Source organism: Schistocerca piceifrons, chromosome 9 (genome assembly GCF_021461385.2).
Source record: "Schistocerca piceifrons isolate TAMUIC-IGC-003096 chromosome 9, iqSchPice1.1, whole genome shotgun sequence".
Classification (NCBI taxonomy): Eukaryota; Metazoa; Arthropoda; class Insecta; order Orthoptera; family Acrididae; genus Schistocerca; species Schistocerca piceifrons.
Genome location: NC_060146.1, coordinates 221,126,169 through 221,149,092, shown reverse-complemented (window position 1 = coordinate 221,149,092; position 22,924 = coordinate 221,126,169). Strand labels below are relative to the sequence as shown.

Sequence of the window (22,924 nt, the reverse complement as noted above, 5' to 3'; positions counted from 1 at the left end):
AATCCAGGATGGAATGTAACAATATATAAAAAGGATAGCTGCTAATCACCATACAGTGGAGATGCTGAGTCACAGGAAGGCACACCAAAACTGTTCGAAAGTTAGCTTTCGGCCAACAAGGCCTTTGTCAAAAGCAGACAACACACACACACACAAATGACCACATACCCTGGCAGCTACAGCCAGACTGCGACCAGCAGGGCATTATGGGAGAGGCAACCAGGTGAGGGTAAGGAGGACGCTGGGGCATGGAGGGAGAAGGATAGCAGGGTAGGGGTTGCGGAGGGTAAAGTGCTGTTGGGAGTGTGCAGGGACAAGGTGGAGTCTTGGGCAGCTAGATGCAGTTGGGAGGTTAAATGGAGGGCTGGGGACAGGAGGCGGAAGGGGGAGGGGGGTAGCAGAAGAGGAGAGAAGTAAAAAGACTGGTAGCGTTGGTGGAATGAGGGCTGTGTAATGCTGGAATGTGAACAGGGAAGGGGCTGGATGGGTAAGGACTAACAAAAGTTCAGGCCAGGAGGGTTATGGGAACATAGGATATGTTTCAGGGAGAGTTCCCACCTGCACAATTCAGAAGAGCTGGTGTTGGTGGGAAGGATCCAAATGGCACAGGCTGTGAGGCAGTCACTGAAGTGAAGGACGTCATGTTGGGCGGCATGCTCAGTAGTAAGGTGGTCCAGTTGTTGCTTGGCCACAGTTTGTTAGTGGCGATTCATGCGGATGAAGAACTTGTTGGTTCTCATGCCCGTGTAGAATGCAGCACAGTAGCTGCAGTTCAGCTTCTAGATCACATGATTGGTTTCACAGGTAGCCCTGCCTTTGAAGGGGTACGTGAGGTTTGTGACAGGATTCGAATAGGTGGTGGTAGGAGGATGTATGGCACACATCTTGCATCTAGTTCTATTACACGGATATGAGCCACGAGGCAAGGGGCTGGGAGCAGGGGTTGTGTAGGGATGGATGAGGATACTGTGGAGGTTCGGTGGGCAGTGGAACACCGATGTGGGAGGAGTGAGAAGGATAGTGGGCAGGACATTTTTCACCTCACAGCATGACGAGAGGTAGTCAAAAACCTGGCAGAGAATGTAATTCAGATGCTCCCATCCTGGGTGATGAGTCATGAGAGGAATGCTCCTCTGTGGCCAGACAGGGGGCTTTGGTAGGTGGTGAGTTACTGGAAAAATAAGGCACAGGAGGACTGCTTTTATACAAGGGCGGGAGGGCAATTAAGATCTGTAAGGGCCTCAGTGAGACCCTCTGTATACTTTGAGAGGGACCACTCGTCACTACAGGTGGGACCACGGGTGGCTAGACTGTATGGAAGGGACTTCTTGGTATGGAACAAGTGGCAGCTGTCAAAGTTGAGGTATTGCTAGTGGTTGGTAGGTTTGATTGGACAGAGGTGCTGTTATAGCCAACTTTGAGGTGGAGGTCAATATTGAGGAAGGTGGCTTGATGGGTTTAGTAGGAGCAGGTGAAGCAACTAGAGAAGGTCCTGATTTTCTGGAGGAATGTGCTTGGGGTATCCTCACCCTTGATCCAGATTGCAAAGATGTTACCAATAAAGCTGAACCAAATGAGCGGTTTGGGATTCTGGGTGTTTAGGAAGACTTCCTCTAGATAGCCCATTAATAGGTTGGTATAGTTGTGCAAAATCAAATCGATCAGGCCCAAATCTCCTGACTATACATTCTCTCCATCCGTAAAATTCTCTTGCTATGCAATCCTAAATTCCTGTATCCTATAACACACATTGAAAGAGTTGCCCTCCAGGAACTACAGCAACAAGACAACGCCACCTTAAAAAACTCTCCAATCTGCTCACTTCCTACTCCTGCCTTGGACTACCACTGTATGCCACATCTACAACAACCACCAAACCTCCCCTGTGTCCCTGACAAACCCTGTCTCTCGGACCTACTACACTTACACCACCCTCCAAAATTCCCTCCCACCACCACACAGAATACAGAACTCAGACGGACCCAAAACAGTCATGAACCTTTCCTCCAAAAGCCTTAGCCCTGCAGAAGTATGAGTCCTTTCCAAAAGCATCACCTTTTGCCCCACACCAAAATTCAATCAAGCAGGAGCTGTTAGACCTTCTCCCAGACACTGCAGTGGAAACACTTTTTTTCCCCACCAGCACTACCAATCAGACTCAACTGAAGACCAATGTTGAACCCTGCCTGACTCAGTTCACTCCATCCAACTGTGTTCCACCTCCACTGTCACCAAATCACCCTCTGTTAACTTTCCAGAATTTCTTAACCTCGAACCTCGCTCACCATCATTCCAAAAATCCCTCAACATGCAAACTAACCTTACATCTGCAGAAAGATCTGCAATCCACCACCTAAAAACTGGTCCTTACCTTATAACCATACCCGCTAAAAAAGGTTCCACCACTGTTGTTTTGAAGCGCAAGGATTAAAATGGCGGAAGGAGTCCGCTAGTTGTCAGATACATCCAACTACAAACCCTGCCACAGCGACTCCGTTCCAGAAATCCATCAGGATCTCCAGTCTCTCCTCAAATCCTTAGACCCATCCCAGAATCTCTCCCAGGAGTCCACCCCTCTCCTCACCCCTTCCATTCCCCGCACTCCTAACTTCAACACGCTTCCTGAAGTCCATAAACCCAACCAACCAGGATGCCCCGTTGCAACCGGTTACTGTACCCCACTGAGAGAATCTCTGCTCTCATAGACCAACATCTTCAGCCCGTTACACGCAGCCTGCCCTCCTACATAAAAGGCACCAACCAGTTCTGCCACTGACTCTCCACAGTTCCTGTCCCTTTACCGCAGAGTGCCTTGCTTGTCACTATCTATGCCTCCTTCCTTTACCCTAACATCCCTAATGCCGTCCACAGCTTGTAGTCTAGTGGCTATTGTTGCTGCCTCTGGATCACGGGGTCCCAGGTTCGATTCCCAGCCAGGTTGGGGATTTTCTCTTCCCGGGGACTGGATGTTTCTGTTGTCGTCGTCATCATAATTTGTGACAATGACAAGATTGGACTTTGTAAAGAATTGGGACTTTGTATGGGTGCTGATGACTGTGCAGTTGAGCGCCCCACAAACCAATCATCATCTCTAACACGCCCATGGCCTTACCGCTATTGAACACTACCTTTCCCAAAGCCCAATGGATTATAAACTAACCATCTCCTTCCTAACCACCATGACCAATTATATCCTCACCCACAATTACTTCTCATTTGAAGGTATTACCTACAAACAAATCCAGAGTATGGCTATGGGTACCCACATGGCACTGTCCAACACCAACCTATTCATGTGCAATCTAGAGGAATCCTTCCTAAACAGCCAGAACACCAAACCCCTCACCTGGTTCAGATTTATTGACGACACCATCATGATCTGGACAGAGGGTGAGGACACCCTATCCACATTCTTCCAGAACCTAAACACCTTCTCCACATTTGCTTCACCTGCACCTACTCAACCCATCAAGTCACCTTCTTTGATGTCGACCTCCACCTCAAAGATGGCTATATCAGTACCTCTATCCATATCAAACCTACCTACCAACCACCAGCAGCAATACCTCCACTTCGACAGATGCCACCCATTCCACACCAAGAAGTCCCTTCGATACAGCCTAGCCACCCGTGGCCGTCACATCTGTATTGATGAGCAGTCCCTCTTGAAATATACCGACAGTCTCACTGGGGTCTTTGCAAACCATAATTACCCTTCCAACCTTATATAAAAAAAAGATCTCCCATGCCTTATTTTCCCGTCATCCACCACCTTCCAAAGTCCCATTGTGTGGCCACAGAGGAGCATTTCCCTCGCGACTTACAAGGGAACCTCCCCATCGCACCCCCCTCAGATTTAGTTATAAGTTGGCACAGTGGACAGGCCTTGAAAAACTAAACACAGATCAATCGAGAAAACAGGAAGAAGTTGTGTGGAACTACGAAAAAAATAAGCAAAATATACAAAGTGAGTAGTCCATGCGTAAGATAGGCAACATCAAGGATAGTGTGAGCTCAGGAGTGCCGTGGTCCCGTGGTTAGCGTGAGCAACTGTGGAACGAGAGGTCCTTGGTTCAAGTCTTCCTTCGAGTGGAAAGTTTACTTTCTTTATTTTCGCAAAGTTATGATCTGTCCGTTCGTTCATTGACATCGCTGTTCACTGTAATAAGTTTAGTGTCTGTGTTTTGCGACTGCACCGCAAAACCGTGCGATTAGTAGACGAAAGGACGTGCCTCTCCAATGGGAACCGAAAACATTTGATCGCAAGGTCATAGGTCAACCGATTCCTCCACAGGAAAACACATCTGATAGTTAAAACCGGACTGATCTGTGTTGATAATATATGCATCTTTATACTGCTGGAATCTGACATTAGTTTCTGTAACAAACGTCTTGGAATACTCTACAAGTTCTTCCAGTTTATTAGCGTAGTTCTTGCTTACATATTTCGTAATCTTCCTGCTCATAATTTTGTATTTTCTTTTGAACATGACAAGCCAATGAGATGAAGCCTTGAAGTCAAGGCCAATTTATTTAGCGTAATGCAATCCCCAAATCTGTAGATCTGTATCATGCACTGCACTCAATTCATTTCTGGCTTTAATAAATTGTCGGTATACATGGTTTTCTAGTTCACTGAACTTCTGTCTTCGGGTTCCACCTTGTTCCACGACTTCTTTGCAATATTTAATTGTGCTTTTTTCCTCCATCCCTTTAAATTTCTTAAATTTATTTGTTACTTCACTCCATAATCTATATATGCATCTTTTAATTGGTTTGGACAGTAACCTGTATTAGAGCATTTCCTTCATGTAACCCAAAGAAATACCATCAGATTGAAGTCACAGTATTTCCTCTTCGTGTTCTTCGTTATGGATCGTCAACAATCTCATGATCTGGTATATACAGCCCCGCAGCAATCAGCAAGGTATCGTCATCACTACATGTACTGTTTATCAACAAATGTAGGAAATAATCATACAAATGTTCGACAATCATTCGATCCCTTAAAGAACTTTCCGATTCCTTACAGTTCGGAAAATATTCATTGACCTTGTTATTGAAGTCGCAAGCTATATTTGCTGGATTCATATTGGCCACAGAATACATCTCACGTATTTAATGCACTCTAGTCCAAAGTAGCGAACAGTGAACTGCCAGCCAGGGAGCCTCGTTAGCAGGAATACTCTCTCTTCTGTGTGCTGTAGTCAACTGACGTCGTGTGTTTCAATGGTTGGTTATGTGTAGTGTCCCCATACTACGGTGCAATTGCCTCACATCGGAAGGACGGACAGACAGATAATAATTGTCTGAAAATAAAAAATTAAACTTTTCACTCAAGGGAAGACTTGAACCAAGGACCTCTCGTTCGGCAGTTGCTCACACTAACCACGGGACCACGGTGCTCCTGAGCTCACACTATCCTCGATGTTGCCTATATTGCGCATGGACTACTCAGTTTGTATATTTTGCTTATTTTTTTCATAGTTCCACACAACTACTTCCTGTTTTCTCAATTGATCTGTGTTCAGTTTTTCAAGGCCTATCCACTGTGCCAACTTATAACTAAATCTGAGGGGGGTGCGATGGGGAGGTTCCCTTGTTGGTATCACCCAGGACCGGAGAAATTGAATTACATTCTCGGCCAGGGTTCTGACCATCTCTCGTTGTGCCATGAAGTGAGGAATGTCCTACCCACTATCCTTCCCACTCTTCCCACAGTGGTATTCCATAGCCCACCGAACCTACAAAATATCCTCACCCATCCCTACACAATGCCTGCTACCAGCACCTTGCCTCATGGCTCATATCCCTGTAATAGACCTAGATGCAAGACCTGTCTCACACATCCTACCACCACCACCTACTCCAGTCCAGTTCCAAACATCACCTATCCCATCACAGGCGGGGCTGCAACCACTGTGCTGCATTCTAGGTGGGCATGACAACCAACAGGCTGTCTGTTCAGATGAAAGGCCATCAGCAAACAGTGGCTCAGAAACAACTGGGCCACCTTACTGCTGAGCACGTCGCCCAACATGACGTCCTTCACTTCAGTGACTGTTTCACAGTCTGTACCATCTGGATCCTTCCCACCAACACCAGCTCTTCTGAACTGTGCAGGTGGAAACTCTCCCTGTGATATATCCTACATTCCTGAAACCCTCCTGGCCCCAACCTTCATCAGTCATTGTTCTTACCCATTCAGCTGCTTTCCTGTTCCCGTTTCAGCCCCACACAGCCCTCATCCCACCAAACAAGTCTTTTTACTTCTCTCCTTTTCCGCTAACCCTCCACTCCTCCCCTTTTCCACTCCCCCTCTCCTCCACCCTCCACCTAACCCCTCGACTGTACCTAGCTGCCCCACTCTCCATCTCATCCCAGCATGCTCCGAGCAGCACTTTACTGTCCCCGACATCTACCGTGCTATCCCTCCCTCTCCCCGCCCCAGCCTCCTCCTTCCCCCCACCTGATTGCCTCTCCCTTAATGCCCTGCTGCTCACAGTCTTGCTCTAGCTGCCAAGGACTACGGTCATGTGTGTGTTAGTTGCGTTTGCGTGAGTGTGTGTATGTATGTTTTCTACTTTTGACAAAAGGCTCATTAGCTTTCGGCCAACTTTCCGACAGTCTTTTTGTTGTGCTTTTCTGTGACTCAGCATCTCTTCTACATGGTATCAACTATCCTTTTCATATACTACTCAATCAAGTATAAAAGCATTTCTCTCTGTTCTTGTTTGGAGTCATAATTTTGTGAAAAGGTCTGTGCTAAAGAAATTGAGTGTCGTAGAGTTTTTCTTTAAGCAATGCATAATCAGTTTCTCATATTCTACATTTTTAAATAAAACATCGGAAGAATCTGTGATTGAATATCTTCATTTGAAGAGAATGATGCCCAAGGAAATTGTGGAGGACACGAAGAGTACACTTAAGGACAGTGATCTGTCTTATGCAGCTGGGTGTCTGACTTCAAATGTGGAATAATGTGGGTGGAAGATGTGCCAAGGAGCGGAAGACCTGTCACCATTGCCACTGATGAAACAGTGACTGCAATTCACGGTACGATTTTGCAGGATCATTGAACAATATTGCGGCACATTGAAACCACGTCTAGAATCTCCCATGGGTGTGCTCATGACATTGTTGTGGATATTGTGGGAATGCAAAAAGTTTCATCTTGGTGGGTCCCAAAAGACTTGAATGCAGATCAGATACAAGAGTGTGTGCAGTGTTGTGAAGAAATCGTCTGCCAATCTGAAGCAGATGAAGACGGCCTTCTTGCAAAGTATGTGACAATGGGCGTAACGTGGGTTCACCACTTCGATCATGAGACAAAACAACAGTCACGACAATGACAACATCCTTCACCCCATACCCCAAAAAAATTTCAAATTACTTGCAAAAGGGTGTAACTATCAATGCACCATACTATTGCACTCTTCTGTGCAGTTTGAGAGAAGAAATAAAGAAAAAAAGGCATGGAAAATTGGTGCGTGGAGCTCTTTTGCATCAGGACAACGCACTGGTGCACAAAGTCCTCGCCACACTGGAAACTGCGGGTTAGAATTGTTACATCATCCATCATATTCTCCAGATTTGGCTCCATCAGACTTTTTTCTTGTCCCAAACCTTAAAAATACCTCTAAGGATGACAATTTGACAATGATATGCAGTGACAATGCTTTGTTGACCTCGAAATTGAAGACCTTCTATTTGAATGGTTTGCAGAAGTTATCTGAGTGTGCCCGCAAGTGTATTAGTGTACATGGGTATTATACTGAAAAATAAATTGGTATTACAAAATTTCTATCATTCTTTTATTTCTTAGGTTAGAAACTTTTTGACCGCCCCTCGTAAGTCTCCTGCTTTGTTCACTTTTAGAAACATCTATAATACAGATTTGGACTGGATTCTAGCTATGCTTATTTTATTTAAGTACGCTTATTTAAAATATTTCTGGTAATTTTTATATTACTAACAGTCTTGCTTGAACATTTCATATTAATTACCTATCCTTATAATACAGTAAAATATGAAATACAAATTACGAAAATATAACATTTTTTAACTCAAGAGTTTTGAGTCACATCACACTAAGACTAAGATACTTCAGTATTCTCCTAGCAAAGTTAAAAATGCACTGGGGGCTATTGTTGAGGGAATGAAGGTTGTTAATGCAAGCAAGTTTGACATTATTCCAACAACATTAAGAATTCAAATTTATGGCCTATCTCCACTAAAATCTACAGGGCTTGTCACCCACATTCTCTCTTAAGGGGAGGTCAGGAGGGGAAGATGTTGATGGACTTGGTTCTGGACTGCTCCAACATGGGGTTTCTAGTTACTAAGGAAAATCTACGTGCATCTACAGAAAAACTTATTGAAATGCATGTCTGTGAAGTTCTAAGGCTATATTGCACATTATGAACCTGGAAAAAAAGTTATGTCACATCTGTCCCTTGACACAAAAAGATGTTGAATGTGGGGCCCAATTCTATTTACAGGGAAGAAAAATAAGAAATTGGTTCCAGGAAGTATTTGTAACACTGAATGATAAGGATATGTCAATTGATAGCAACAGTTTTAATATTGATGAAACTTCTTTTTTTCTGGTTCCTAAAGTGGAATAAATCATACATTTTTCTGAGCCAATCATTACAATACTTCTTATTAATGATTTTCTGTCCCACTAAATTTCTGTAACTTGTACCTACTTTATGCATGTTTTTTATCTGCTTGTAAAAAGAAAAAATTACTTTCTAGCAGATTGATTCTGGAATTTAAAGCCCCAGTTTTATAATAATATACAGTGGCCAAAAATGAGGAAATTACTTGCCATAGCTAGAATTAATGTGGCCAAAACTGGAAAAATACACCATTTAATATCCAATACTTTTTTTTTTGCTTTTGTTATAAAACTTAGAACTTCTGTTCCTACATTATATTGTAATGTAAAGACTTCGAAACAACAGACAAAAAATATTTGAAATAATTTGTAAACGTTTTCTTATAGTGAACATATACGGGTGTACATGGAGACAAAAAATTCCCAGATTTCCGGTTTAAAAAACACTTCTTTGCCGAGTGAAAATACACTTTTTCCGTGTTAAGTGACAGTATATTTTCTCTTGGGATGGTAAAACATGGTAAAACTTATCAAACCTTTGAATGATTAATGTTTTATACACCAGCGTAGAACTTCCCAACACTAAGGCAAAGATTTCACATAATACTGGTCTCGAAGATAAACTACAAGAGAAGCTAAACTTCCACATATAACACTGGTCTCTCTTTGTGTGCATTACGCTTTAAGATGCATCGCACAAATGTGCCATTAAAATTTAAAATGATGGCATAAATGTCTGGTCTCCTAATTCTTCTAAGTGGCTGGTCCTCAAGGTGTTGAGTTATGAACAAGAGTCAAATACTTTGCTATTTAAGAAATTCATCGCACATTCTCATTCTCACAAGTAGCGCAATTCATCTTGTGTAAAAGGAAATTTACTTTGAAAGTAATGCTTTTCAAACCGCCATTCGCAATACTTTCCTCTGAGTCCTGTTTGAAATAGGGTCGGTTCAGCAGTTGCCAGAGAGTACCATAAAACCAGTGTTACTGTGCGTGCACAACTACAATGACGTAGGAAGCCCATATGTATAAAGCATTAAGAGATCTTACATCATAAAAGAAACAGGACATGAGAGGATACTGCAAGAGCATTGTAATTTTGTAAGCTGTATTAAAACGCACAATTTGTATGTCCAGATTCACAATGAAGTAGGCCCCAAACTGATACTAAGCTTTTCAGTGAGGTTTTCAGGATGTAAATTTTCTTGGAGTACCTGTACTGCACTATCTCCTGTTTGGTTCTTTGCTATGGCTTATTGCCATGTGTGCCAGAAGATGAAAATGTGCTCTTGAAATTCAGTGAAGAGTTTGAACTAGCCAATACTGTGGAATTAAACACTTTGTTTCACATAAATTGACTGCCTCATCGGAAAAGATTAATAAAAGCCAAATTTCTTTAGCAAACTTCACTGTTATGTGAAGCGATTAATGCTTCACTGCCAAAAATGTGGAAATAAAATAAAATCAGAAAACAAACTAATAATATATTTTAGCCTTCCGCAATTATGTGAATGTATTTTAGTTCACCTGATATCTCCCGGCCACAGAAATCTGTTTCGTTTTCATTTGATGTGGGAGCTGTACACGAAGAGGAAACAGCACAATCACTAAATGTAAACACTGGTCATGTGGATACTACCCCCTCCCCACTACATCTCGGACTGCTCTGCGCGTGCATGACTCTGGCAGCTTGGGCGCACCACAAAAATTTTTCTGGTTAGCAGCTGGCATCAAGTAGCCAGAGGCAGTAGGAGGTACTGCTCACACATGACTCAATTGTGCATGCGCATCAGCCTGCTGGCAACTGCTCAAACGAACCTAATGTAAGCACTTGTGACATCACGCTCATCGAGAGCAGTTTGTTGTTAGGATGCATTGCATAGTCTTCATCCTAAGGCCTTTGACGCATTTTGCTGTTGGCAGATGCTTGGGTGCATGCTGTGTTCTGTTGTTATAAATGGCACATTTCCTTTGCAACTGAAGTTTTTTTCTCTCTCTCTCTCTCTCTCTCTCTCTCTCTCTCTCTCTCTTACACGTTTTATTCTGCAGTAGCAGGATGCAGTAATATTCTTTGTTAGAGTACTAGTTCTTACCAGTATGAACTAGAACAATTTGAGTGAAAACTAAAACAATGAAAAAATTCCCAGGTTTTTCCCAGATTTCCCGAGGTGTATACATCCTGATAATACACCCTGCTATAGTCTATCTTGAATTTTCCTTAAGATGGTTATTAGAGATGCCTCAACAAAACTTGCCACATATCCAGAATGGCAGAAAAGATTCTATAATAACGTACCACAGGTACCTCTTTGGCCCCCACTACTATGACTTGCTTGGGGTTAATGAAGAGAAGCCTTTATATTCTTGTCAGTAGTCCCTGCTACAATTGTCTTGATGAAACAACATTACTTTGACTCTTAAGCATTTGCAAACAATTAGATACATATTCAATGCTCTGAAAAGTGAACTGAAACTGAACATTACTGACAAATTCTATAATTTTGAGCTTAAGCGTTATCTCTTAATAACTTATGGACAAAGGGGAGAGACAAAACAGGGAAGGAAGATTAAAGATAATGGAAATTATTAACTAGTTAGAATCTCTTGTCACGAGAACACACAACACATACTAAAATGAAGACATGTAAAGTAATGGAACACAACAGTCACAACTTCTCAGCTTGTCTAGAAATATGAGCAAAGTAACCTTATACGCACCAGGTCTATTGATATTTGTTCCATATAGAGGTGGCTGGCATTGAAAATCTTCATCCGCATGTAGCCGTAGTCCTTAGAGCGGAAGGCCGACCAGGATGGTGCCTCCTCTGTGAAGTTGTCGTGCAGCTCCTCACAGCCCTGCAGACCAACAGACCGTCATCAAACGGGCATCTTGTAACAACATACTTTCTCACATGTCTGTAAAATTTTTTTGAAAACAGGTTTGTGTTTTTATTTGCAAATGACACACTGGATGACCAATTCACATCTATGTTTGTGCAGTGTGTGGCAGAGGGTACACAGTGTGCCAGAATCACTTTCCCACCTCCATCTCCTCCTGTTCTACTTGCAGATGGAGTGCAGAAAGAGAAGTTCTTGGTACCCTTTTGTACACAAACAAATTTATCTATTATTACATGGGCATTAAACAATGCACTCTTAGTCTGCAAAAGTAACATATTTCTCAACTTCTACTGAAATGTGGGCTCTCAGAATTTTGAAACGGTCTGCCCCTCCCAACAGCTGAGTTCGCTGAACATACGTGAGAGTCTCACTCATCCTCACATTGTGTCCTGCAAATCCTGTCATCAAGGAGAGCCTCCAGGGGATGTGGAAAGAGTCAATTTATACAGCAACCAACTGAAACTAATAATCATGGAAATTTCTTGTAGATTACTTTACACACGTGAAAACAAGAGAGAGAGAGAGAGAGAGAGAGAGAGAGAGAGAGAGAGAGAGAGAGAGAGAGAGAGAGAGAGAGAGAGAGAGAGAGAAGAGAGCGCATCTATTTGCCTTCCTACTATACTCAGCTGCTTTCAAACCATGTGTTTACTTTACACAGACTGCGACCAGCTGTGTATACAGAGGGAGTCACGTAAGATGTAACACACTTTCCATTTTTTGAACGGTTCAAGGTATTGGAAAAAAGTTTGCAGCAAACAACAGTCCTGAATCGGGCACAAAAAGAGAAGGAAAAACTGTAGTTGAATATGGGATGAGGGAAAGGAACGAAAGAGGAAGCCGTCAGGTACAATTTTGTACAGAGCATAATTTAATCATAGCTAACACTTGGTTTAAGAATCACGAAAGGAGGTTGTGTACATGGAAGAGATCAGGAGACATTGGAATGGTTCAGAATGATTAAATAATGGTAAGACAGAGATTTCAGATCCAGGTTTTAAATTGTAAGACACTTCCAGGTGCAAATGTAGCCTCTGGTTTATTGGTTATGAATTGTAGATTAAAACTAAAGAAATTACAAAAAGGTAGGAATACAGGGCTATTACAAATGATTGAAGCGATTTCATAAATTCACTGTAGCTCCATTCATTGACATATGGTCACGGCACACTACAGATACGTAGAAAAACTCATAAAGTTTTGTTCTGCCGCCAGAGCGCTCGAGAGAGCAGTGAGACAAAATGGCGACAGGAGCCGAGAAAGCGTATGTCGTGCTTGAAATGCACTCACATCAGTCAGTCATAACAGTGCAACGACACTTCAGGACGAAGTTCAACAAACATCCACCAACTGCTAACTCCATTCGGCGATGGTATGCGCAGTTTAAAGCTTCTGGATGCCTCTGTAAGGGGAAATCAACGGGTCGGCCTGCAGTGAGTGAAGAAATGGTTGAACGCGTGCGGGAAAGTTTCACGCGTAGCCCACAGAAGTTGACGAATAAAGCAAGCAGAGAGCTAAACATACCACAGCCGACGGTTTGGAAAATCTTACGGAAAAGTCTAAAGCAGAAGCCTTACCGTTTACAATTGCTACAAGCCCTGACACCCAATGACAAAGTCAAACGGTTTGAATTTTCAGCGCGGTTGCAAGAGCTCATGGAAGAGGATGCGTTCAGTGCGAAACTTGTTTTCAGTGATGAAGCAACATTTTTTCTTAATGGTGAAGTGAACAGACACAATGTGCGAATCTGGGCAGTAGAGAATCCTCACGCATTCGTGCAGCAAATTCGCAATCCACCAAAAGTTAATGTGTTTTGTGCAATCTCACGGTTTAAAGTACACGGCCCCTTTTTCTTCTGCGAAAAAAACGTTACAGGACACGTGTATCTGGACATGCCGGAAAATTGGCTCATGCCACAACTGGAGACCGACAGCGCCGACTTCATCTTTCAACAGGATGGTGCTCCACCGCACTTCCATCATGATGTTCGGCATTTCTTAAACAGGAGATTGGAAAACCGATGGATCGGTCGTGGAGATCATGATCAGCAATTCATGTCATGGCCTCCACGCTCTCCTGACTTAACCCCATGCAATTTCTTTCTGTGGGGTTATGTGAAAGATTCAGTGTTTAAGCCTCCTCTACCAAGAAACGTGCCAGAACTGCGAGCTCGCGTCAACGATGCTTTCGAACTCATTGATGGGGACATGCTGCGCCGAGTGTGAGAAGAACTTGATTATCAGCTTGACGTCTGCCGAATCACTAAAGGGGCACATATCGAACATTTGTGAATGCCTAAAAAAACTTTTTGAGTTTTTGTATGAGTGTGCAAAGCATTGTGAAAATATCTCAAATAATAAAGTTATTGTAGAGCTGTGAAATCGCTTCAATCATTTGTAATAACCCTGTATAGGAGATGGCACCTAGATAGGTTGAAATAACCACATGTTGTCGGGAGCTTCAGAGGGAGCATTAGGCAACGATTGATTACAACACGGGAAAGAAATACAGTAGAAGATGAATTGGTAGCTTTGAGACATGAAATAATGAAAGCAACAGAGGATAAAATAGGTAAAAAGGCAAGGCCTAATAGAAATCCTTTGATGACACACAAGATATTGAATTTAACAGATGAAAGCAGAAAATATATAAAAGCAGCAAATGAAGCAGGTGAAAGGGAATACAAACGTTTATACAATGTAACTGACAGGAAGTGCACAATGGCCATGCAGCTATGGTTGTTAGAGGACAAATGTAAGGATTTAGAAGCATATTTCGCTAGAGGAAAGACAGACAGTGTCTACAGGATAATTAAAGAGGCCTTTGGAAGAAAAGAGAAGCTAATGTATGAATATTAATAGCTCAGATGGAAAACCAGTACTAATCAAAGAAGGGAAAGCCTGAAGGTGCAAAGACTATGTACTGGATCTATACAACAGCAATATTATAGAAAGGGAAGAGAACATGGATGAAGATGAGTTGGGAGATATCATACTCCAACAACAATTTGAAAAAAAAGGGAAAGAAAAACAAAACTGAAAGAAGGCTTCAGGAGTATATGTCATGCTGTAAGAACTACTGACAACCTTGGCAGAGCCAACCATGACAAAACTCTTCCATCTGGTGGACCAGAGACAGAAAAAATACCCTCAGACTTCAAGAAGAATGTAACAATTGCAATTCCAAAGAAAGCAAGTGCTGACAGGCATGAATATTGCCATACCATCAGTTTAATAAGTCATGGTGGCAAAATGCTAACATGAATTCCTTATAGAAGAATGAAAAAACAGATAGAAGCCGACTTACGGGAAGATCAGTTTGAATTCTAGATAAATGTTCGTACACACGAGGCAATACTGACTCTCTGACTTACCTTAAAGGATAGAGTAAGGAAAGGAAAACCTATGTTTATAGCATTTTGTAGTGCCCCCAGAATTTTACGAAAGTCTGGAGACACTTGCGTTCCAGCCGTTTCGAACACGCGTTATTTTAAAGCAGGGTGTAAGGATGAGCATGGGATACTGCACCCATTTATTGTTTGTGCAGGTGAAACTGGAAGGGAGATAATTCGTCAGCGCTGGCAAGTGTTCAGCGCAACCTGCCAAGAATAAGCAAATACGGCCCGGAAGCTCCGTGGCCAGCTGCAAAGAGTAATGTATCATTGTATTGTTAAAAAACAAATGGAGAGACTCGAAATAGTGACTGTTTATTAGATGTTGAACTGCTGTTGAGAGTATGTGGATAACCAGCCACGATAAAAGCTTATGTATTAATTGTGTTCAAAAATGTGTAATTAACTGATTCTGGGTGCCCGGTAATGTGTGGGCTTACGTCATTAAGTTTAGTTGCTTTTTTTCTTTCTTTCTTTTTTAAGTGGAAATAAATATGTTCTGGTGCATTGAATGATAATCCAATAGTAGCGTATTTTTTAAATAAGAAGAGAGAGAGAGAGAGAGAGAGAGAGAGAGAGAGAGAGAGAGAGAGAGTGAAAATTACCCCTTCCTAGCAGTGAAATCTTCGGAGAAGCATCCGGTGCTAGCAGAAGACATTGGTGCTGCAAGAAAGCAGAACCAGCATTCTTCAAGTCCACGAAAACGCTTAAGCTGTATAGAGAGAGCTTAACATTACACTGGGCCACCGCAATTTGTAGACTTAGAGAAAGCTTTTGGCAATGTTGACTAGAATATTCTCTTTGAAATTCTGCAGGTAGCAGGGCAAAAATACAAGGAGCAAAATGCTATTTACAACTTGTACTATAACCAGTAGGCCATTTATAAGAGTTGAGAGGCATCAAATGGAACAAGTGGTTGAGAAGGGAGTGAGACAGGGTTGTAGCCTGTCCATGATGTTATCCAATCTGTAGACTGAGCAATCACAGGGTGTATACATTGACAAAGAAAAAAAATTCCCAGATTTCCCGGTTGAAAATACACTTTCTCCCGGGTGAAAATACACTTTTTCCGTGTTAAGTCACAGTATACTTTTCCTCGGTACTGTAAAACTTATCAGTCCTTAGAATGTTTATGGTTTTCTACACAGACATAGAATTTGCTGGCACTTTAGAAAACGAAACCCAGGGGAGGAAAAAATACGTTTTGGAAAGATCTTTGATGTGCAGCAACATGTACGCTCCTTTTTTTTGTGTTACGAAGGTATAAATTCGAATTCCACTAAACACAACATGTTACTTTCCGAAGCAATGAAATCAAGATTACAATGCGCTTTTGTAAGCCAGTCATAGCTCATGTCACGTGATCTCGCCAGCTGATGACAGCATAGGACACGTGACGTGGTCAACCAATAGCAAAGATCAATCTTCAGTAGGCCGAACACACAAAAAAGAAAAGTTAATGGTTTAAATTAATATACATAGTGTTGCTACAAGAAAAACAAAGCTTTCACAAAATAATATTGGTCTCGAAGATTAATAGGCTGCAAGAGAAGCTAAGCTTCCACATATAATGCTGATCTTTTTGCGCGTGTTACACTTTAAGATACATCACACAAATATGCCAGTATAATTTTTAATAATGATGTAAATGTCTGATCTTCTGGGCTCGAAATTCTTCTAGATGGTTGTCCTCAAAGAGTTGATTTTTAAATGAGAGTCAAACACTCTGTGATTTAAGAAATTCATCGTACATTCTCGCACATAGTTCATCTATCGTAAAAGGAAATTTACTTTGAAAGTAGCACTTTTCAAACCACCATTCGCAATATTTTCCCTGACCTGTTAGAAATTGGTTCGTTTCAGCAATTGCGAGAGAGCGCCAGATAACAGGCATCACTGCACCTGCGCAGCTACGATGACGCAGGAACCCCGCATGTTCATACGTGTAAAACATTAAAAGATCTTGCATTATGTCATAAAAGAAACAAGACATCAAAGGATACTTCAAGAGCATCGGAATTTTGTGAACCATACTAAAATGCATAATTTGGCTCAAAGTGCACAATCGTATGTCCAGATTCGGGTGTAAATTTTCTAGAGTACCAGTACTGTATTATCTCATGTTTGGTTCTTTATTATGGCATAATGCCATACAAGCTAGAAGGTGGAAAACGTGCACTTGAAATGCAGCGAACAGTTGAAACTAGCCAACAGTGTGAAATTAAACACTTTTCAAATAAACTGACTGCCTCAGCGCAAAAGATTAATAAAAGCCACATCTCTTTAGCAAACCGAAAAAAATAACTTCACTGTTCTGCAAGGCGATTGATGCTCGACTGTCAGAAAGGTGGAAATAAAACCTGAAACTAACAACATATTTTAGCCTACTGTAATTATGCAAATGTATTTTAATTCATTTGGTAGCTCTCAGCCACAGAAATTCGTTTTGTTTTCATTTAATGTGAGAGAAATAAATGAAGATGAAATAGCAAGATCACTAAACGTAAACACAGGTCACGTGGAGACTACCCACCTCCACACTACAACTTAGACTGCTTTGTGCATCAGCACCGTATCTACGATATTTCCGAAGCGGAGCAATTTAGATAGTGGCGCCCAGCCATACATCTGTAGCCAGAAGCAGGAGAAGATACTACTCATACGCGACTGAACTGTGCATGCACAAGAGGCCTCCCGGAACTGCTCAAATGAATCTAATGTAAACAGCTGTCACAACCCATTCATCGGAGGTAATTTCTTGTTAGGAAGCACTGCATATTCTTCCCAAAGCCTTTGACACACTTTGGCTCGCAGACGCTTGTATGAGAACTGGGTTTTGTTGTTGTATATGGCGCATTTCCTTTGCGATTTAAGTTTTATTTTCGTTTTTTTTTTTTTCTTTTCTTTCTCTCGTTCATGTTTTGTTGCTGCAGTATTATTCTGCAGAAGTGGGATACAGTAATATCCTTCGTTAGAATATTGGTTCTTAACAGTCAAAATCAAAAAAATTTGGCTGGTAACGAAAACAATGAAAAATTCCTGGAATTCTAAAAAATTCATGGGTTTTTCCGGTTTCCTCCTGGACGAAAAAATTCCCGGATCATATACACCCTGAATCAGTAAACGAAACAAAAGAAAAATGGGAGAACAAATAAAAACTTTGGGATTTGCCGATGACACCGTGATTCCGTCACATACAGCAAAAGAATTGGAAAGGCAGTAGAATGGAATGGATAGTGTCTTGAAAAGAGCACATAAGATGAACTTGAACAAAAGCAAAACAAGGATAATGGAAAGCAATCGAATTAAATCAAGTGATGCTGAGGGAATTAAATTCACTGTAGAAGAATGCTTAAGATTAGATGGGTAGATCATGTAACTAATGAGAAGGTACTGAACAGAATTGGGGATAAAATAAATTTGTTTCACAACCTGACTAGAAGAAAAGATTGGTTGATAGGACACATTCTGAGACATCCAGAGATCACAATTTAGTATTGGACGGATGCCTGGGGGTTAAGAATCGTAGGTGGAGACCAAGAGATGAATATAGTAAGCAGATTCAGAACGATGAATGTCACACTAGGTATTCAGTGATGAAGAGGCTGGTACAGGACAGAGTAGCACGAAGAGCTATATCAAACCAGTTTTCGAACTGAAGATAACAATAACAGGAGAAGAAAATACTATTCTTGATGCTACAGCTAATAAAATATTAACTTTGTATGGTTACATCCAGTGAATACATGATAACCAATGGCCAGAAAGAAACTATGAATCACCAGCTGAGCGAAAGAATCGTCGCCGAAGCTATCACAAACGTTTTCAGATGCTTCCCAAATTACCTTTCACTGAGAGGCAAGTGCTACTCGTAGTTCACAAAACGTTCTGCCAACCAGGTACAAAGCATTACCTGCTGCCAACAACAATTCTGTACAAGTACATCCTCTCTCCACCTCGTTTCACAGTTCTATGTACACGGTGTCAATAATTAAAGTTGCAGTTTCAAAACGCTTTAGAAGGAGAACCACTGTTCAGAATGATGCCTAATTTGAGGAGGTTATTATTGATACAGGGGGAAACATTATAGAATAAAAGAAAATAACACTTAACAAAACTTTGACCAATTGATGGGGCTGCAAGCATCAGAACACACACACACCAACAGATACGCAGCACACGGCTGTTCTCAGTCTGTGTCCCAGATGCCCAACATGATTGTCTCTATGAAGGACTGCATGCGTTGCTGGTAAAGCTCTTTTAAAAGAACTGTGACTGTGCACCAGTAGCCTGCAGAAGTTCTAGACACTCAATGATATGAAAACAGGCATTGGTCCAATGTCTGCTAAGAGTCTGGAGAAAATGATCACCAAATTTGAAAAGACTTGTTCTTTTAAAGTGCCATTTGGTAGAGGGAGGAAAGCTTTCGGCCCGACATCTGTCAAAGGTGTGGTAAAAGCATTACTGGCGGGGTCGAGCAGTGATGTGCGAATGTGCAGTGCACGGGCAATGGACATGCCTGCGAGAAGCGTACTTAAAATCCTGCGAAACATCCTGCATTGCTAACCGTACAAAATCACTCGCAGTCAGGAGTTGCTTCCCGCTGACCTGCCAAAAAGACAAATGATCAGTCTGGAATTTCTTGCTCACATGAAAGTGGACAATGAATGGCCATGGCACATTTCTGGACAGATGAAGCCCATGTGCATCTCCAAGGATATGTCAATATGCAGAATTTCAGAGTATGGGCTACAGAAAATCTGCATGCCTATCAACTGGTACCACTTCATTCTGCAAAGGTGACAGTGTGGTGTGGTGTGCGTTGACAGCATTGTTTATTGTGGAGCTGTATTTTTTTGCGGAGAAGAGTCGTGTGGGTCCTGTCACTTGTACGCACTATGAGAGTCTTTTGGCACCTATGTCATTCCAAACCTTCAATAGTGTGGATAGGATCATTTTTGGACAAGATGATGCTCCTCCACACGTTTCACAGCCAGTGTAGTGGCTTTTACAGAGGTATTACAAAAATGACACAATTATCAGCTATCATTTTCCTACAGCCTTGCCATCCAGATCATCTGATCTTAATCTGTGTGACTTTTGGCTGTTGGGTTATCTGAAATATATTGTGTTCAGGTCTCCAATGAATGTAGCTAAACTGAAATTGCACAATGTGCAGTGCATTCTGATGTGATCCCCACGACACTCCAGCCTGTTGTGGAACATACTGTGTCTCGATTTCAACCTGTGACAGGAAACAGTGGACAGCACACTGAACATGTATCGTGCCAGTCCCATGACAATAAGAAACCGATCTCGTTTCGCTTCTTATGTAGTTTTTGGCTGCAGGACAGTTAAAAATGGATTTTTCTCATTCGATGTAGTACGGCCGTGCCATGGTGGATGGGCTTACCTTACTAACAACACTACAAATGTAGACTGTCAAACTTGTGCACCCGTGCACACTGAACAGTACGGATGGTGTAACATACAACTCAAACCACTGCCATCATATTGTGGTTCATCTTCCATTTGTAGCCGACCCCATCTATGTTAATATGCTTACAGTATCACCTATTTGTAAGATTTTTGTTACCCTTTTTTTCGTTCCACCGTGTTTTCCCCTGTGTTAATAATATGCTGTTCAAATCTGACTTCACTCTGAGCAGTGGTTCTCATTTACATTGATTTGAATCTGGAACTTAAATCGTGGACGCCCTGTACACTGATCAGCCAAAACATTTTGAACACTGCCAACTGTGAGACTGAATGTTTTTTGGTGGCATTACAGGCACCGTGGCATGGTAACGGAAATATATACACATAGCAAAAGTGAGTGAGGAGACAATACATGCAAATCCACTGTAGTGAGAGACAAAAAAAGGGCTGATTGTTATGGTCTGGTGCCCGAGAATGAGCATCTCAGAAATGTCAAAAACGGTCAGCTGCTTCCATGCTGCTGTCATGTGTGACCATCTCTAGGAGGTCGTTGAAAGACAGTGAAACCACGTGTTGGATGTCCGTGCATTGTCACAGAATGTGGATATGGGGCACTTGACCAGTTGGTAAACAAGGATAGCTGGCAATACCTTGGCAGATCTGAAATAGAGTTCAATGCTGATTCAAGTACTACTATTCCAGAGCACACACTTTTGAGCGTGGGACTCCACAGCAGACGATCCTTCTCTGAGCCCGTCCTGGCCCAATGATGTTGCCAATTACAAGGGTAGTGTGTGAAGTTCTCAGAATCACCACCAAATGACAGTGCTAGTGCAACAAGATTCCGATGTAATGACAGGTTATCGTTTACAAGCATTGAGATCTGTAGTGCAGACATCACTCTGTTGTTCCAGTGTGGTGATTTGTGAAGACGGAAAAAAATTTAGATTCAAGCACTAATTAAGTACTCTGTAGAGAAAGGGTTGAAACTGATGGAAATTCACCCCAATTTTCAGAACATACTGGGGGATTCAACTGTTGCCAAGAGTAGAAACGAGTTTAAATTTGGTGGGGGCAGCTTAGATGACGATTTGCACAGTGGCATGGGAAAGATGTGCTATTGTACCAGAAATTATTGCAGAAGTGCATACAATGATCACATAGAATCGCCGACTGAAAGTGTGAGACATTGCTGAAGTTGAAGTGATGTCATTTGAACAGACATATTACATTTTAACAGTGGAACTCAATATGAGAAAATTATCTGTTGGATGGGTGCTGTAACTGTTACACAAGATGAGAAATGGTACCAGAATGGAAATGTCCCGACAATGAGCAGGGAGCAAGCAACAAGATTGTGTGCATCGATCAGCGACCACAGATAAAATCTGGATCCATACTATATTCTTGAGACAAAACAACAGTCAAACCAGTGCAAACATGTTGAATCATGATCACTGAGGAAAACCAAGGCAATACGGTTGCCTAGAAAGATTATGCCATTAATTTTCATGGATGCGAAAGTGGTTCTGCTTATAGATTCCCTTCTCACTGATCAAATACATGATGACACTAGGATAATCTACTGCAAAACATGCACAAAAAAGGCCAGTTTTGGCCAAGAAGAAAGTCATCTTTCATCAAGATAAGCCCTGCCTTTCCGCAAGTGTCATTGCCATGGCAAAAAATACCTAAACTAAGATGAGAATTGTTGCCACACCTGCCTTATTCATCTTATTTGGCTGCATCAGACTTCCATCTCTTCCCAAAGCTGAGACTTTTCCTCAGTGGATTGATATTCTGTTTAAATGAAGACCTGGCAGCCGAAGTTGATGGGTATTCTGCAGACCTGGCGGAATCTAATTTTCGAGATGGGATCAAGGCAGTGGAACATTGCTGGAGAAAGGGCATTAGTGTACAGCAAGAATACACTGAAAAATAAAAAAGGTTCACTGATGTTACTTGTTTCTTTCTATTCCATTCTGAGAACTTTTCAAACTACTCCTGGGCAACTCCAGTGGGCATAGTATCATCAAGACGGGAACCTGTATCAATGGAAATGTGTCATCTGATCAGGTGAATAATGCTTCTAATTGCATCAGGCCAACTGTCGTGTCGTGGTATGCTGCTGTCCACTTGGAAAGCTACTCGAAACATGCACCACGCCATGGGTGTAGGCTGATGGGGGTAGTATTATCCTGTGGGGGATATTTACCTGGGCTTTAATGGGAGCTGTGGCAGTAACAGAAGGTGCTGTGACAGCCGTGGATTACACAGACGTTGTGGGGACCACCTGCTTCCTTTTATGCATTATGTCTTCCCTGACAGTATTGGCAGCATCGGACAGGTTAACTGTTCATGTTACAAGCTGGGAATCTCACTTCAGGGGTTTCAGTAGCACAGCAGTAAACTCACACTGATGCCTTTGCTACCACCCTCGACTGATCTGAAAGCAATGGAACACACCTGTGATGATATCAAGTGCCAGTTTCACGCCCACAAACCAGCAGCTCATAATTTATGGTAATTTTGCATAGACATCTGGTACAATGTACTGTACGAGGGCTGTGTGC

General features: G+C 42.0%; 1 protein-coding gene across 1 annotated transcript in view; it reads right to left on the bottom strand.

The window, feature by feature from the left end:
- LOC124717031 (acid phosphatase type 7) overlaps positions 1 to 22,924 on the bottom strand; it is a 106,487-nt gene that overhangs the window by 8,625 nt on the left and 74,938 nt on the right. The window contains exon 8 of the mRNA XM_047243686.1: positions 11,342 to 11,479. Coding sequence (XP_047099642.1) covers positions 11,342 to 11,479 — 138 coding nt within the window. The remainder of the gene's footprint in view (positions 1 to 11,341; positions 11,480 to 22,924) is intronic.